This window comes from Rhinolophus sinicus, chromosome 16, assembly GCF_057876585.1.
Source record: "Rhinolophus sinicus isolate RSI-liver-muscle chromosome 16, RSI-T2T, whole genome shotgun sequence".
Taxonomy (NCBI): domain Eukaryota; kingdom Metazoa; phylum Chordata; class Mammalia; order Chiroptera; family Rhinolophidae; genus Rhinolophus; species Rhinolophus sinicus.
The window spans coordinates 94,479,145-94,495,471 of NC_142516.1; the positions used below are offsets into that span (position 1 = coordinate 94,479,145).

The following is a 16,327-nucleotide window of genomic DNA, read 5'->3' on the forward strand; positions in this document are numbered from 1 at the left end:
GGTTAGTGGCTCTCAGAGCTTAATAAAAATAAATTAAAATACATCATTTTTTAACAACCTAAACCCTGCCCGAGTTAAGAATGAAAGCAACAAATACACAGGGGAGGTTAAGATAATTAACTGGTGCCATATATGTTTCTTCAGTTAACACTTTTATTAGGGCATTGTAAGTTACTTTTTTACCAATATTTTATAACTACAAAAAACTACCTTGGGGACATTTGTTATCTTCATTTTTATTCCAGGACTAGGTAACAAATACGTGGTATGCATATCATGAAATTGCACCGACACCTAAGTTATTTTTTAAAATGACTCTTTTTACTACAACTGTTTTGGTCACCCTCTGTTGCCTTCCACCCCAGCTAGTTTAGTTCAATATTCCAATTAAAATAAGAAAATAAAATGGATAAAGAAGTAGGTTTTAGCACACAGAATTATCATTTGCTTTTCATTAAAATGAACATTAGAAGTACTTATCTGGCTTACATAAGTATTATTAATAAGATGACGATAACGCCAATGGTGACTATACACACCTGGCAGCAATAACATGCAGGATAATTTGCAAAAGTATAAATATTATACCTACATGTAAAATGAAATATTACACACCATCCTGTTAGGAATCATACTGAATACAATTATCTCCTATACTCAACTATGTTTTACTACAAATCGTGTTTATAAACCAGCCTGGAAATTTTCTCATAAATTTGGATTACGTAATTTGATTTCATGTTACGTTTGAGTATGGTGAATATTCAATTCAATATTGGCCACCTGATTTAATGAATTTTTATTAAAAGAATCCCAATTTGATTTGCTTAGATTTCTTCTAAAAGAACAGACGCTAACAATGAAAGAAAATTTGCAACCAGCAAGGACCTCTGACAATAGCTTTACAAAACAGAGAGAGAAAATTTCATATGTCTATTTTGTGTTTGAAACAACTTTTTTCCAGACAACTTATAAAAACATTTAGAATCAAATCCCAGTTAGTCATGGAAAATACACAGGGTGCCAAAAAATGTATCCACATTTTAAGAAAGGAAAAAAACTATTAAAATTGTAATACGCAATATATACCCATAACACAAGATGACCACAAGTCATGTGTGTACATTTTTTTGGCACCTCTGGTAGAAATCTACAAATAGAGTGAAACAATTTCTTATAAATCTGGAAGCATATGAAATCCAGATAAGCTTCAATTTCTGAAATGTTAAAGTTAAAATTATATAAATGAGGCTAATTCTTGAAATGAGCAAAAGAGTTTGAAACTGTTTTACTATTTTTGAGGTGAATTTACTTTAAACAGTTTTATTGGAATTTGTGCTGGTTTTATTCCAAAATTTTGTATTTATAATTACAAACTACAGCCGAATGAGAAATGTAAATTATTTTGAAGATTTTTGAAATTGAGTCACGCTATATAATCCCTTGCATATCAGTATATATATTTTCTCTTTCATCTCAATAAATGCACAGCCATGCTAATTTAGTAAATATAGACCAGTATGCAAAACACAGTGAAGTGTTTAAAAACCTTAATACTTATTAAATATCAGAAAAAATATAGTTTACAGTAGTAAAGAAGCTATTAATGAATTAACACAATATTGGGTTTTGTTTACCAAAGTTTTGGTTTTAAACTGTAATTGTGTTAACGCAACTGATCAAGATATAAATTTGTTATGTTTCAAAATTACTTTGGCCAGTCTGTTATAGATTTTTATTATATATATCAGAAAGTCTTATCCACAAGATGGCATTTTAGATTTTTTTTAAAATGTAACTTATATTTAACAAAGGAATAAACTTTTAGTTACTCAAGACTTTTTAAAATACCAATGTTAAAAACATCTCCTTAGTAAATGCAAAATACTGAGATAATTGTTTGTATTTCAGCTATTTCGACAAAATAAACTTAAATTCGTAGTTTATAATAATTTTTATCAATATCACATCATTTTTCATTGTATTAAACTGATCAACTGTAATTACTTGACTTTGAGGATCTTCAAATATTTGAGTCTGGGTATCTAAAAATATTCTCATATACGCCAACAAACACGAAATAACTAAAAGCCACAACAGAATCTACTTTCATGCCAACCTAATATTGTAGTAGAGCTCTCTTCCACAAAGAATTCTTCCTATACAAGAATAGGTCCAATTCCAATATGCATAATATTGAATTTCTGATGAAAATAAATACATTAGAATACTGAATATCAATTATGAATGATATTCAATAAATGATTAATAATAGTTTCCTACATTTGTATAGTACACTTAATTTATAAAGCTTTTCAAATACAGAACTGCTCTTCAGAAAAATCCTGTAAAAGAAGCAGGAAAAGTATTACGTTTTACAGATGGGGGAAACTACCCTTCACAGCCATTAAGAGACTTGCATAATGTCATGTGACAAATAACAGACCCACTGGATCTCAGTTTAGTCTTCCAAATGTAATATATTCATTTCCCTACACGAGCAGACCACCTTCTCATTTTATATTCCTTTATACTACAGAATAAAAGGAAATATGCTTTTAAATTTTATAACAAAAGTTATTACAGTTAATTTTTTATTTTATCAAAAATCTATAGCTAGGCTACAATACTAAGTAGTTGTTTATACTCTTTAGATTCTATTATTGCCTATAGTATGTTACAAAGTCAAACTGTTAAGATAAAAAAGTAAGAATACAAAGCAAAATACTCTAGCCTTGGGAATAGGTCAAGCATATTCTATTAGGTTACTTTTATTGTAAAAATGTAAATCTATTCTTACTATCCTGGACTGAAACCAGTTGCTACCTTACCAGCCATTCACCTTACCCAGAGGTCATGTTCAGCGTAGTCAAACAGAAGCCATACTTTCCTATCAGCATGAGACAGAAACACCTTTTGAAGAGAGATGACATTTGGATGCTTAAGCTCTCGAAGTAACTGCAAAACAAAGGAGATCCATTAAAAATCTTTGCCATAGAAATAATGTTTAAAAAAACCCACACCATTTGTAATTCAAAGGCAATACAAACCCAACCCTAAAATCTAATAATTTTCAATCCTAAAAATCTAATAGGAACCCACACAATTTCCCACACAGGTGCTTCAGTAATAAAAGAGAAAAAATCTGCGGGGAAAAGATACTGAAAAGATAAAATATAATTATCTTGTTATTGTTTACTTTTTTGTTTTGTTTTAATTTTTATGGTGGTAAAATATATCTAACATAAAATTACCATTTTAACAATTTCTAAGTGCACAATTCACTAGCATTACGTACACCACAATGTTGTGCAATCATCGCCATTATCCATTTTAGACCTTTTTCATTATCCTAAACAGAACCTTTGTACCTATTAAACAATAACTCCCTATTTCCCTCTGCCCCTCAGCCCTTGAAACCTCTACTCTACTTTCTGCTTCCATGAACTTGCCTATTCTAGGTACTTTATGGAAGTAGAATTATACTATCTGTCCTTCTGTGACTGGCTGATTTCACTTAGCATAATGTCTTCAAGGTTAATCCATGTTGTAGCATGTACCAGAATTTCATTCCTTTTTATGGTTGAATAGCCCACTGTACTCATATGTATACACATTTTGTTTACCCATTCATCTGCTGATAAACACGACTTGTTTCCATGTTTTGGCGACTTTGAATACTGCTGCTATGAACACTGTTATACAGGTATCCGATTACCTGCTTTCAGTTCTTTGGGTGTATACCTAGAAGTGAATTGCTGGATCATATGGTAATTCTATGTTTAACTTTTTGAGGAAGCAGCAAACTGGCTTTCACAGCAGCTGGGCCATTTTACATTCCAGCAGCTATGCAGGAGGGTTCCAACTTCTTCTTCACATCCTCATGAACACTTATATTCCTTTTTTTTTTTTTTTAACAGCCACCTCCTAATAGGTATGAAGCAGTCTCACTGTGGCTTTGATTTGCATTTCCCTGATGACTAATGATGTTGAGTATCTTTTCATGTGCTGATGGGTCATTTGTATATCTTCTTTAAAGAAATGTCTGTTCAAGTCCTTTGCCCATTTATGAATTGGATTTGTTTTTTTGGTTGTTGTTGAGTTATAATTCTTTATATAGACTAGATATTAAACCTTTATCAGATATGATTGATAAATATTTTCTCCCATTTTGTTAGTTGTCTATATTTTGACATCACAAAACAATTGTACTTGAAACAAATCTGTAGCTTGTGATTCTTTTCAAAACTAATTGCAACATTAGAAAATACAACATTCATCAACATCTAATATCAAATGGAAATTCATATCTGTAACTGTGAGACAGGGTACTTTTTTTCAGGCATTTAAATTATACAGTAAAGTTGATTAAATTTTTGTAAACTTTTTCATAAAATGATAAAGAACTTATACAAACAGAAACATCCAAGTAGAAACATTTTTATAAGTTTAACCTTTCTCATCTCCTAGAAGGACATTCTTCAATTTAAAATCTTTTATTGCCTTTTATCCCCAGTTAATAACCAAAGTGGCCCTAATAATCCATCAGTTAAAAAGCACTCCCACCACACCAAGCAGAAACAAAACAGCAACAATGACAAGAAAAAAACTTCTTAAAAACCTGATACTATGTTTTTATCAGTTAAAACTAACTGACACAGTGCATTCCAAATGTGTTCCAAATATATGACAGTCGTGTGAGAAAGTCACAGCCATGTGAGAAAGTCACGGTCTTAGAACTTATGACTTCAGTACCTTTTATAAGAACGTTGCTGTCCCCCAAAAGAATTAATACAAATGTGATATGAACAATATATTAGGGGCTCTAAAATGAATTCAGCAAAGAAAAGACAATGAATGGCCTATATATTAAGTCACCTATATTAACAATTATTCTGTGAAAGTGATAATTATTTTATTTAGGAGCAAGATTAAATTCAAGTTATATATTTCGGCTTTTAGAATACTCGTATAATTTCAAACTTATGAGACTTTAGATATTATGTATAAATCCTCAGAAACCTAAAGGCCAGTATCTAAAATTGACCATTTTCTAATTAACAAAAAGGCAAGTTGGAAAGGGAAAGCCTAGCCTTCCATCTAGCTGGCTGAAAGAGTTAAACCCAGTACTAAGTCCATCTTAGCTCTGGGTCAGTGTTTTCTCCATTACCTCACAAACGGAACACACTTCTCAGCTAGGCAGCTATTTCAAGTCCTTTCTGGAAACTGGCCAGGTAGAAATTATAACAAACAAACTCCAAAGCTTTGGCAAAAGTTCTCTCCAATTATTAGAAATGTACATATAAAGCTATTCTTAGATATCTCCCCAATTTCACCTCCAAGATGAGGTTTAGCTCCTGCATTTAAAAAAAAAAAAAAACACAACAAAATTAAAAAGCAGCAACCATTTTATTAAGCTCTTCCCAACTGCCAAGTACGGTGCTAAGCATATGACATGCATTATCTGACTTAATCATGATTACCCTCTGAAATATTTATAGGAGAGTAGTCCCCCCTTATCCACAGTTTCACTTTCCGTGATTTCAGTTACCTGTGGTCAACTATGGCCTGAAAATATTAAATAGAAAATTCCAGAAATAATTCATACGTTTTAAATTGTGCGCCATTCTAAGTAGTGTGATGAAATCTTGTGCCGTCCTGCTTCACGCAGCCCAGGACGTGAAGCCTCCCTTTGCCCAGTGTATCCACTGCATACACTCCCACCCATCAGTCACTGGCAACTGTCTCAGTTGTCAGATCAGCTCTTGTGGCATCACAGTGCTTGTGTTCAAGTAACCGTTATTTTAGTTAATAATGGCCCCAAAGCCATTCACGCAACTTTTATACAGTATATTATTATAGTTGTTCTATTTTAATATTAGTTATCATTGTTAATCTCTTACTGTGCCTAATTTATAAATTAAATTGTGTCATAGGTGTGTATGCATTGGAAAAAACATAGTAGAGTTGACCCTTGAACAACACGAGTTTGAACGGCATGGGTCTACTTGGATGTGGATTGTTTTCTATAACTACTGTAAATCATCCTTACAATTTTCTTAATCACATTTTCTTTTCTCTAGCTTACTTTATTGTAAGAATACGGTATATAATACATATACCATACAAAATATGTGTTAATAGACTGTTTATGTTCTTGGTGAGCGTTCCGGTAAACAGTAGTTGAGTTTTCGGAGAGTCAAGTTATACTTGGATTTTCAAACGTGTGGGGGTCGGTGCCTCTAACCCCCATGTTGTTTAACTGAACAGCACACAGGGTTCAGTACCACCTGCGTGTGGTTTCAGGCACCCACTGGGGGAACACATCCCCCGCAGATAAAGAGAACTAATGTACTTCCACTTCACAAATGAGAAAACAGTGGTGTCCCGGGATTCAATCATTTGCTCAAGGTCACATCCTTAGTTAATGGTTAGAATCAGGATTTAAATGTTTTTAATTAACTTTTAAAATACACGGCCAGTACTCTATAGCTAATACCAATGCCTCAGGAGACCTAGCACCCTGGGGCACTAGTTCTCTCCAGCCCGCACACAGATGTGTTACGTATCCACTAGGTTGTGAACCGGACCAGGGCAAACACTGTGTCTTGCTCACCACGCACTGCTCACTTCTAGCACATTGCCCAGCACCTGACAGGTACTCATGAAGTGTTTGGTGAGTACACAAATATGTGAATAAATGAATTATTATGTCCAAAGAGGTGTTCTGAGCTCCTCACCATAACCCGATGAGATATCATTATTATTCCTATTTTACAAATGAGCTAACTAAAATAGGAAATTACGTGAGTAACTTACTTTGGGCCCCACAAGCCAGTTGAGGTAAAGCCAGGCTGAGAGCTCAAGTAACCTGGCTGGGGCCTTAACTGCTGCGTGCAATACTGCGAGGCTGGGGCTGACCCTGTGGGAGCATTCCCCAATTTTCATATCTGATGAACAGAACTTCACTATTTCATCACCCCATACAGAGCTCATAGCATATGGGGGCCTATTTCTTAACATTTTATGTTACTTTTTGCCTCTTTGAAAATTTGGTGTTAAAAAAATTTAAAGGAAAGGTTTAAATAAATGTATGCAATGGCTTCCATCACAAAAACCACTGAAATTTCTCCAATTCTACTTGGAATAAAATCTTATAATTCCCTGAGTACTAAGATCACTGCTAAAAATACAAGTGCTTCAATACATCATTCATCAAAAACTTAATTCATTCCAATTGTGCCATAAAATATCGCACTTAATCTGAACTTTTAAAGTACAAATAAAAAATTAATAATATTTAAAATCACATCTTGTCAACAAATACCACCTACAGGGGTGGTGAGAAAACAATAAGAAAACTGTAATATCTCAAAACGACATTGATTTCTAATATTAAAAATTTTAGAGCACAGCAAAAAAATAAATTCTATATTTATGCTGTAAGTGTAATAGTTGAGTTAAAGTTACTATAAAAGCATAAGGAAAAATATTCCAAAATTTATTTCAATTTTTCAAGAAGCTGTGAATCCTTTTCTTCAAGTTAATTTGAAAAAACTGAGGGGCTTAGGTTAAAGTAGATGTGAGCTTTAAAAAAATAGAGTCTGGAACTCTACCTCAGATCCCCTAACTTCCCAATCCCAACTACAAGATGGACCACTGAAGCATGGTTTGAAAATCAGTAAGCTAGAAAATTCCAGCTCACAGGAAATTTTAGAAATACAAAACAAACCACTTACAATGCAGTGAGGAGGAAGACAGGCAATGCTCTTAACTTTGGCAGAAATTCTCAGAATTCTTTCCTTCCTTCTACCCTTTTACAATTATTTACTGAGCAAATACTACATGCCAGACTAGTATACACTGGTGAAGAAATGTTTACAGTGTAGTGGGGGTAGAAACCACAAATAGAAAATAAGTAAACAAATAAACACATAAAAAGAAACTCCTTGTAATTATAATTTATAGTAAGTGCTATGAAAGAAACTGGGTACAGATCACGAGAGAATAATAGAGGTGAGTGGTGGGGAAACAGGACTTCTCAGAGGAAGATTTCATAAATGGAAAGGAGAGAGACTTGCCCGGAGATGGGATTTTTTTTTCTTTTTCATTATGACAGTATTTTCAAAAGTAAATAAAACAGTAAGAGAAACCCCCATATACCGTTCATTGTAAATTCACAGCCTATCTCGTTTTATCTATATTCATACCCACTCCTTCCACCATATCCTGGATTATTTTGAAGTAAATCCCAGGCAATATATGATTTCTCCTATAAATATTTCAGTACGTATCTCTAAAACATAGGGTCTCTTTTCTCTGACTGCAATGAAATGAGTAATCAACAATAATAAATTATCTAGAAAGCCTCACATATTTAAAAATTAAACAATACATTTCTAAATAATCCATGAATAAGAAAAAAATCACAAAGAAAATTTGAAATATTTTGTACTAAATAATGAAAATAACAAAATGGGTGGAATGCAAGTAAAACACAGCTTAAAGGGAAATTTACAGTTTTCATTGCTTATATTAGAAAAGAATAGTTTAAAAATTAATCACCTAACGTTCCAGCTTAAGAAAATAAAAATGAAATGTAAGCCAAATAGTAAGTACAAGGAAAGAAAAAAAATAAAGATCCTAGCAAAAATCAATGACATAGACAGAAAACACCAAATGATACAGACAGAAATTACCAAATCTGTAACGAAATAGGGACATCACTACAGAAGCCACAGATGTAAAAAGATAATAAGGGCTATTATGAACAACTTTGTGCTAATAAATTCAACAACTAAATCAAATGGACAAATTACATAAAAATACAATTTATCAAACACAAGATGAAATATAAAATCTGAGTAGTTCTGTATCTATTAAAAAAATAATACTGATTGGTGATAATATCCAACATTTAGGGAAGAATAACTACCAGTCCTATAGAAACTGTCAGAAATAGACAATGAAGACATGTTCTGTAACTTGTTTCATCAAGATAGCACAACTGTGATACCAAAGACAGTGGCATCACAAGAAAGATAATCATAGACTAACATCCTTCAAACTCATAGACCTAAACTCTTTAAGAACACAAAAAGCATTTGATAAAATTCAACACCATTTATGAAAAAATAGAAGGAAACATCCTAAGTCTGACTAATAGCATCTTTAAAAATAACTACAGCTAGCATTTTACTTAACAGTGAACACTGAAAACACTTTCCCTCAAGATTGGGAACAAGTCAAAGATGTCCGCTCTCACTACTATTCAACATTGAATGAAAGGCCGTGGCCAGTGCATAAGGAAAGAAAAACATTAAAAGCATAACGATGGAAAGAAGTAAAACTATTTTTATTCATAGGTGACATAATTACATATATAGAAAATCCCGAGCTATCACCAAAAACTTACCAGTGAATTTAGATATATAAGACACATATAATATACATATGTACAATATTAAAAAAATCAATTCTATTCCTGATTACAGAAGCAAACAAATGGAAAATAAAAATTTTAAAATGATTCCATGTACAACAGTATTAGAAAACATGAAGTGCTTAGGACTGAATTTAATAAAAAGTCTGCAAAACATCTATACTAAAAACCATAAAACAGTTGCGAGAAATGAAAGAAAACCTTAAAAATTGGACTAGATTCATGATTTGGAAGTTTCAACACTATTAAGATGTCAATTCTCTCTGAATTGATCCAAACGATAATCACAGTAGGCATTTTTTAGAATTAGAAATTGACTAGATGATTACAAAATTTATATAATAATGCAAAGGACCTAAAACAGCCCAAACAATCCTGAAACAGAAGAATAAAGATGGTAGACTTACACCATCTTACTTCAAGTCTTGCTGTAACACTAGATTAATCTGGTATTGGCATAAGAATAGACAAAGGGATCAATGGAACAAAATAGAGCCTGGAAATAGTCCCACACTTAAAAAACCATTTCGTTTTTAGGAAGAGGCCAAAGGAATTCAACCAGGAAGAATCTTTTCCAAAAATGATGGTACAACAATTGTACATTCATATGGGATGAGAGGAGAGCCTCAAACCCTACATCATTCCACAAACAAAATCTAATCATAGACTAAAATGTAAAGCTAAAACTACAAAGCTTTTAGAGAAAACTTAGAGAAATATCTTCACAATCAGTGGGTCGATAAAGATTTCAGCCAGACACAGAAAACAGCAGTCATAAAATGAAAAAATGTATAAATTAGACTTCATCAAAATTACAAATTTCTGTTCACCTTAGGTTGAAAAACCACAATCAAATACATTAAAACTAAGCTTTCATATTCCTTTTTGTGCTTAAACTGCATTTAGTTATCAATATAAACATAAAGAGAATGTCTCTTCCCGAAACCAAATTTTTTTGTTTTTAAAACTTTCTGAAGTATAACAAACATAGAGAAAATCACTGAGCCATGAGTGCACAGCTCGGTGAGTTTTCACATATTGATCCATAAAACCAGCCCCAGAGCAAGATGAAGAAACATTACTAGCATTCTGAAAACTCCTGTCTCCCCTTCTTGCCACTACCTATCCCCTCAAAGGTAATCACTATCATGATGTCTAACATTACTGACCGTCATTCAGTGGATTTTAATTTTTTAAAGCTGACTAGAACATACAGAATAGATGTTGAAAAACTTACAGTTAATGTACAGATATCTTGCCTCAAGATTCAAGAATATGAAAAATTTATCAATTAAATGAAATACGATTTCCAACACAGCATACATTTGGTTAAGAATACACTCTGTCTCATCCCTATTCTTCCCTCATGTTGGTAATTCTTACATGTCCTCCAAAACCCGGAACCCTCCTTGATTCTCTCGTTTAGATGTTTACCCTTCTAACATTCGCTATACACTTCTACCATAGGGCATGGCACACTGATATTATTTTACGATTTATGAGTCTCTTTACTCATCAGCATGTAAATACTTAAGGCCAAGGACTCTGACTTGTTCTGTTTCTTTACTTTTACGTACTTTAGTTCCTGTCAACATGCTACACAATAAATGTTAGTTGAAAACCCTGTGGTATAGAATCTGTTAAATGAGTAAAATTATTTAAATTAATACCACCAGGTCACAATAACCTATATCTACGGGTAAACAGAAGGACTGGAAGTCCCAAAAAGGAAAGATTATAGTAATTATTCTAGAATATTCTGTTCAAAGCCTGAAAAGACAAATTTGGACCCAAAGTTTTACAACAGTAAAAACTGAAATAAAATATTATGAAGTAATACTCAGTTTAATCGTATGAATAATTATTTACTAATGGATTAACATGAAGAATATCTTCCTTTGAAAACAAAATGAGATTCTAATACCATATGGAAAGCTATGCTTCCAAAACAAAAAGGCATGTATTTTTACATACTCAAATGAACACAGATATGATGAAAATCAAGCAACACAATCTCATTTTAAGTTCATATAAGTAACATTAATTTTGTCTCATTAAAATAGAAGTATTAATTTTGTATGAACTAACACACCATTTTTATTGTACTCAATGAAATAATAACTATAATAAATAATTAACTAGTGACATTTATTGGAAAAATATGTATTTATATAAGCAACTGAGATAGGCTTAACCTCAAATAAATGAATTTATACAGAAATGTTTACTAGATCTACATACCACCTTTACTTCTCTTTTAAAAAAACTAGTCTTTTTCTACAGATAGTTGATATGAAAAATATTCGTTAACTTGCAATTAATGTGTATATATGACAAATACAATTCAGAGACCTGCACAGTTGTCACTCTTAAGTCGGTTGATAATAATGATGATAAAAAGAGCTCCACTTACTGCTATTTCTCTACATGCCGACATAGAGATCCCGGTTCCTTCTATTTGTTTTAAAGCATAGTCTTTATCATCTTTCCTGTAAAAACAAAGTTACTTTAATACATAAATCTAAATTTATGTACATTTTAATAAAAAACATAAATATAAATCACACATTTAATATACATTTGACATATCTCACATATATTCAGAATGTAATACAGGATAAACTTTCTAGATAATCTAGTCCAATCCCATTATTTGATGAGAGACGTTAGAGTCGAAGGAATAAAAAGACTTGCCCAAGTCTCCACGGTTATTTGCGGAAGACAGAGATTCAGAAACAGAGCTTCTGACTTCCAGTAACAGGTCCTTCTGCTCTAATATATATACACTTTCTCTCTACGCATGCATGTGATGGTGCACACATAAAGTGACACTTGCTTTCTAAAACCCATTCACATACTAGTGGGTCAAAAAAAAAAAATGAATGCATCACTAAAGTACAAAATGGTTATAATTTAAAATGTGTTACAGTCCTCATACCCCTGAAGACCTTCAAAGAGATCTGCTCAACAAGTGTTTATTAAGCACTTACTATGTACCCAGAACTGTGCTAGGTGCTAGGGATACAACGGAGTTCCTTCTTTTGAGCTTTCTGTGTCTAGACAGATAAATAACTGATGTACCACAACACAGTATGATAAATACTGGTAGGTAACCGCAGAGAATGTCACCCTAAAGTCACTCTGGGGGAGGACCCAAGCAGACTTCTCAGAAGCAATACCATCTAACTGAGGCCCACCTGGCAGTTCTCAAACTTCTCAGACTCAGGACCCCTATACTTTGTGTATCAATATTTACCCTATTAGAATTCAAGAGTGCCAACTTTAGAAAACAGAATATAAAAACACATAACCCTTCACCACCACAGCAATGCCATCCTCACATTATGTCCTCTTAGGGAAAAATCTGCCATACACTCATGAGTGAAAAAGGCAAATCATCTCATAGCACTATTATGAAAAGAGTGTTGACCTTGCAGATCCTGTGAAAGGAACCCACCTAGGGATTCCCAGATCACACTTTGAGAACCGCTGAAGTATGGGGGAAGGAGGGAGGGATGGAGGGAGGGAGAGATGGAGGGGTGGGGGAAGGAGAGAGAGAGAGAGAGAGAGAGAGAGAGAGAGAGAGAGAGAGAGAGAGACTTAGAGAACAAAGACTGAAACACTGAGGAGAAATGAGACTCAGGGCTAGAAAGAGAAATACTTCTTCCATTGTAATAGGAAGAAAAAAGGCAGAGGAAAGGATAGATATAGGTGCAAAGAAGTTGTTCAGAGTCAGAAAACTGGGGGAGTTCTCATTTTGATGGCTTTCGTATCTCTTTGATGTTGGAAATGAGGTCATATGCTAAAAGGAGGGCAGGGATGGTACAGCTGGGGATCTGAATAGAGTGAAGGTTTGACTGAAATGAGTAGCTCCTTATAAAATCTATTCATTTAATGTCATTTAATACTGTTATTTTAAATGATTATTAAAACTTACATAGCTTTATCTTTGCTTTTACACCCTATTTTATACCTAATCCTTCGTCAGGAAAACAAATTCCAACTACAACATTATTTTTCTGGAAAAAGATTTGTTTGATGACAATCAGCTTTATAATATACTTTCCAGTAAAGAAAGTACCATGGGCACTCGTTATATTAAAAATTCACTAAGAATATCTGTACTCGATGCTCACTAAGTCTGAATGAGTTCTGAAAAACTTAAAGTTAAACAGGGTGACACAAAAATAAAATGAAACTGGGATCAGAATAAGTCTATTAGACACTTTCACGTACGTGGTATTAATTTAACCTGACAGTTAACCCTGGAGTGTAACAGATTGTTGTTTTATCTACTGTTTGAGGATGATATCCTGGATGTGAGCCCTCTACAGAGAAAGAGTGGTGGGAAAGGAAATGAATTAAACCAAAGACTTGCCCATTCACCTTCTTAACAACAAGCCCCCAACTTTGTCATTTAAAAATGGCCAAGTTGCTATATAAAAATTCCTTCTCAATGAACTAAAAATTCCAATCTGCTATCAGTCCTCTCCGCATCCTTAAGTAATTATATATTTATATTTATAAAAGTAAATTACCAGAAGTAAAGGTGAAATGGGAGAATATACAAAACATTTTAAAAAGATGTTCAATTATAAAAAGTTAACCTCCTCTTAAAAATCACCTAATACAATTGCCATCAAAATATAACAGTAGTTTGTGGTTTATAAAGCACATTTATCCACCCAGCTACACAATCACTTTTTAGTAAAAAGGCACTCTGGAAATGGAAGAGATTTGTTCCCTCGTTTCACTTACGATCCTTATATAAATAAATAATTGCAATATAGTGTAAGTACTGTACATAGACGGGATGACCAACTATACCTTGAAGGGTTGAAGCAAGATGAAAGAAAACTTCAGAAAGAATCTACTTAAGTGAAGATTCTTAAGACTTCTGAAGTTGTCAGGAAAGGAGGGAGGGGTTAGGGAGAAAAATCAGTAGTTACTACGAGACATCCCAGGAAGTGGGAACAGCGTGGACAGAAATAAAGACGCACAGACAGGGTCTGCCACGCTCAGAGAATAGCAAAGAGTAGCAGCAGCAGTTTAATATCATTGAAATATGCTGACAGCCCTGAGGACTGATGGGATTTTAGAAAGAGGCAGAGGTAAGATGGGAAGAGGCGTTTTATGTCACCGTCTCCAAAGAGGGGTGTAAATATGTGCTTCACTTCAGAAGTGTACAAAACAACTGCGTATGACAATATCACATAAGAAAAGAGCATAAATCCGTAAAGATGAAAAGTGGGAGAGAAGACAACATAAAAATTTGGAAATTAGAAAGGAAGTGGACAAACAGTAGCTAATGATTAAGAGAATCCAAGAAAACGAAATCAGAAGCTAACAGTGAAGAAACGTGAGAACCAATTAGATTTACACATCAAAATCCTCCCAAAGCAGAGAGAGTACGAGATACCTCTGGAACTAGAATTGGCCGGATGAAAGATAAAGTTGAAGAGATCCTAGAAAATAGAACAATAAAACAAAAGAAGAGAAATGTGAAAGAGAAATTGGAAAATTAGAGAACTAGTCCATGAAATCCAATATACAAATAATTAGGAGTTCCAGAAAAAAAGAACAAAGAGAGGAAGAAAATGTATAAAGTAATTCAAGGAAACTTCCCAAACTGAAGGACAGGATTTGTAAAACTGGAAGGTCCAATGAGTTGCATCATAAATGGATGGAAATAGACCTGCATCAAGACACAATATTTAGACATTTTAGAAAAGTACAGACAAGGAGATTTTATAGGCTTCCAGTGGGGCTGGTTAACAGGCCAGTCAAAAAGAATCAAAACTACTAGTCAGCCATGAGAAAGACGGAAATCCTGCCCTCTGTGACATGAGTGGACCTTGATAGCATTACGCTAAGTGAGATAAATCAGACAGAGAAAAACAAATACTGTATGATATCACTTATATGTGGAATCTGAAAAAGTCAAACTTGTAAAAACATGGAGTAGGGTGGTTACCAGGGGCTGGGGTGTGGGGGGGTTGGGGCAATTGGGGAAATGTTTAAGGGTATAAATTTGAAACCAGTAGATAAGTCCTGGGGTTTGAATGCACAGTATAGTAATTATAGATAACAACACTTTATTATAAACTTGCCAAGAGACTAGATCGTAATTGTTCTTACCACAGAAATGAAAATTATGTGATGCGATAGAGGTGTTAGCTAACGCTAGGTGGTAATCATTTCACAATATATAAATTTATCAAATCAACACACTGTACACCTTATACTTACACAATGTTATATGTCAATTATGTCTCAATAAAAATAATTTTTTTTTTTAAAAAGAGAAAGGATCAGGAATCAGGACTTTGGGACTTTTCAATAGCAGTTTTGGAAGCTAGAAGTTCTAGACGGGCTCTGCACTATATACAATCAAGAAGTACTGTATTATATTGTCAACAGATGTGCCCTGCAGTTGAAGCTCTGTGTAAGTCTGTTCTAGAGGATTACATCGTCAGCTGCAATGATCGGAAAATGTCACGGAGTAGTCAGCCAGATGAAAGAGCTTGCACCAGAATGTAAATCAGTGCCCTGCTCCCTTCGTGGAAAAAGGCATTCTTAAGGGAAAAATAAAATAAAGTAAATAAGCAGCTGAACTAATCGCTGTGCTTAGTTACATAGTCAAAACTGTGAGTTACATAAAGGCCGATGTGTTAAATTTAAGATTTACTTCTCTTCCTTGTGTGACAGTTTGGAAGCAGATCATACGCAACTGGCAACTGTCGTCTGCTGACATATGACAGTTATCGAGGGGGAAAGGTCTGTGAGAATGCTGGATTTCAGAATGAAATCTTAGGGACTATACGAGACAGTAAATCAGTTTGGACCCAGCCCTGCAGAGATGTGAACTACACCACCTGACTTGCT

General features: G+C 33.7%; 1 protein-coding gene across 7 annotated transcripts in view; it reads right to left on the bottom strand.

Moving 5' to 3' along the window:
• The window catches only part of CDK8 (cyclin dependent kinase 8), a 101,543-nt gene that overhangs the window by 47,002 nt on the left and 38,214 nt on the right, over nt 1–16,327 (bottom strand). For 6 of the 7 annotated variants that reach the window (XM_019736571.3, XM_019736573.3, XM_019736572.3 and 3 more), the window contains exons 2-3: nt 11,856–11,931; nt 2,848–2,958 (exon numbers count right to left, since the gene is read on the bottom strand). In XM_019736571.3, the coding sequence (XP_019592130.1) occupies nt 2,848–2,958; nt 11,856–11,931 (187 nt within the window). The remainder of the gene's footprint in view (nt 1–2,847; nt 2,959–11,855; nt 11,932–16,327) is intronic. The other variant, XM_074330053.2, reaches the window with a different exon arrangement.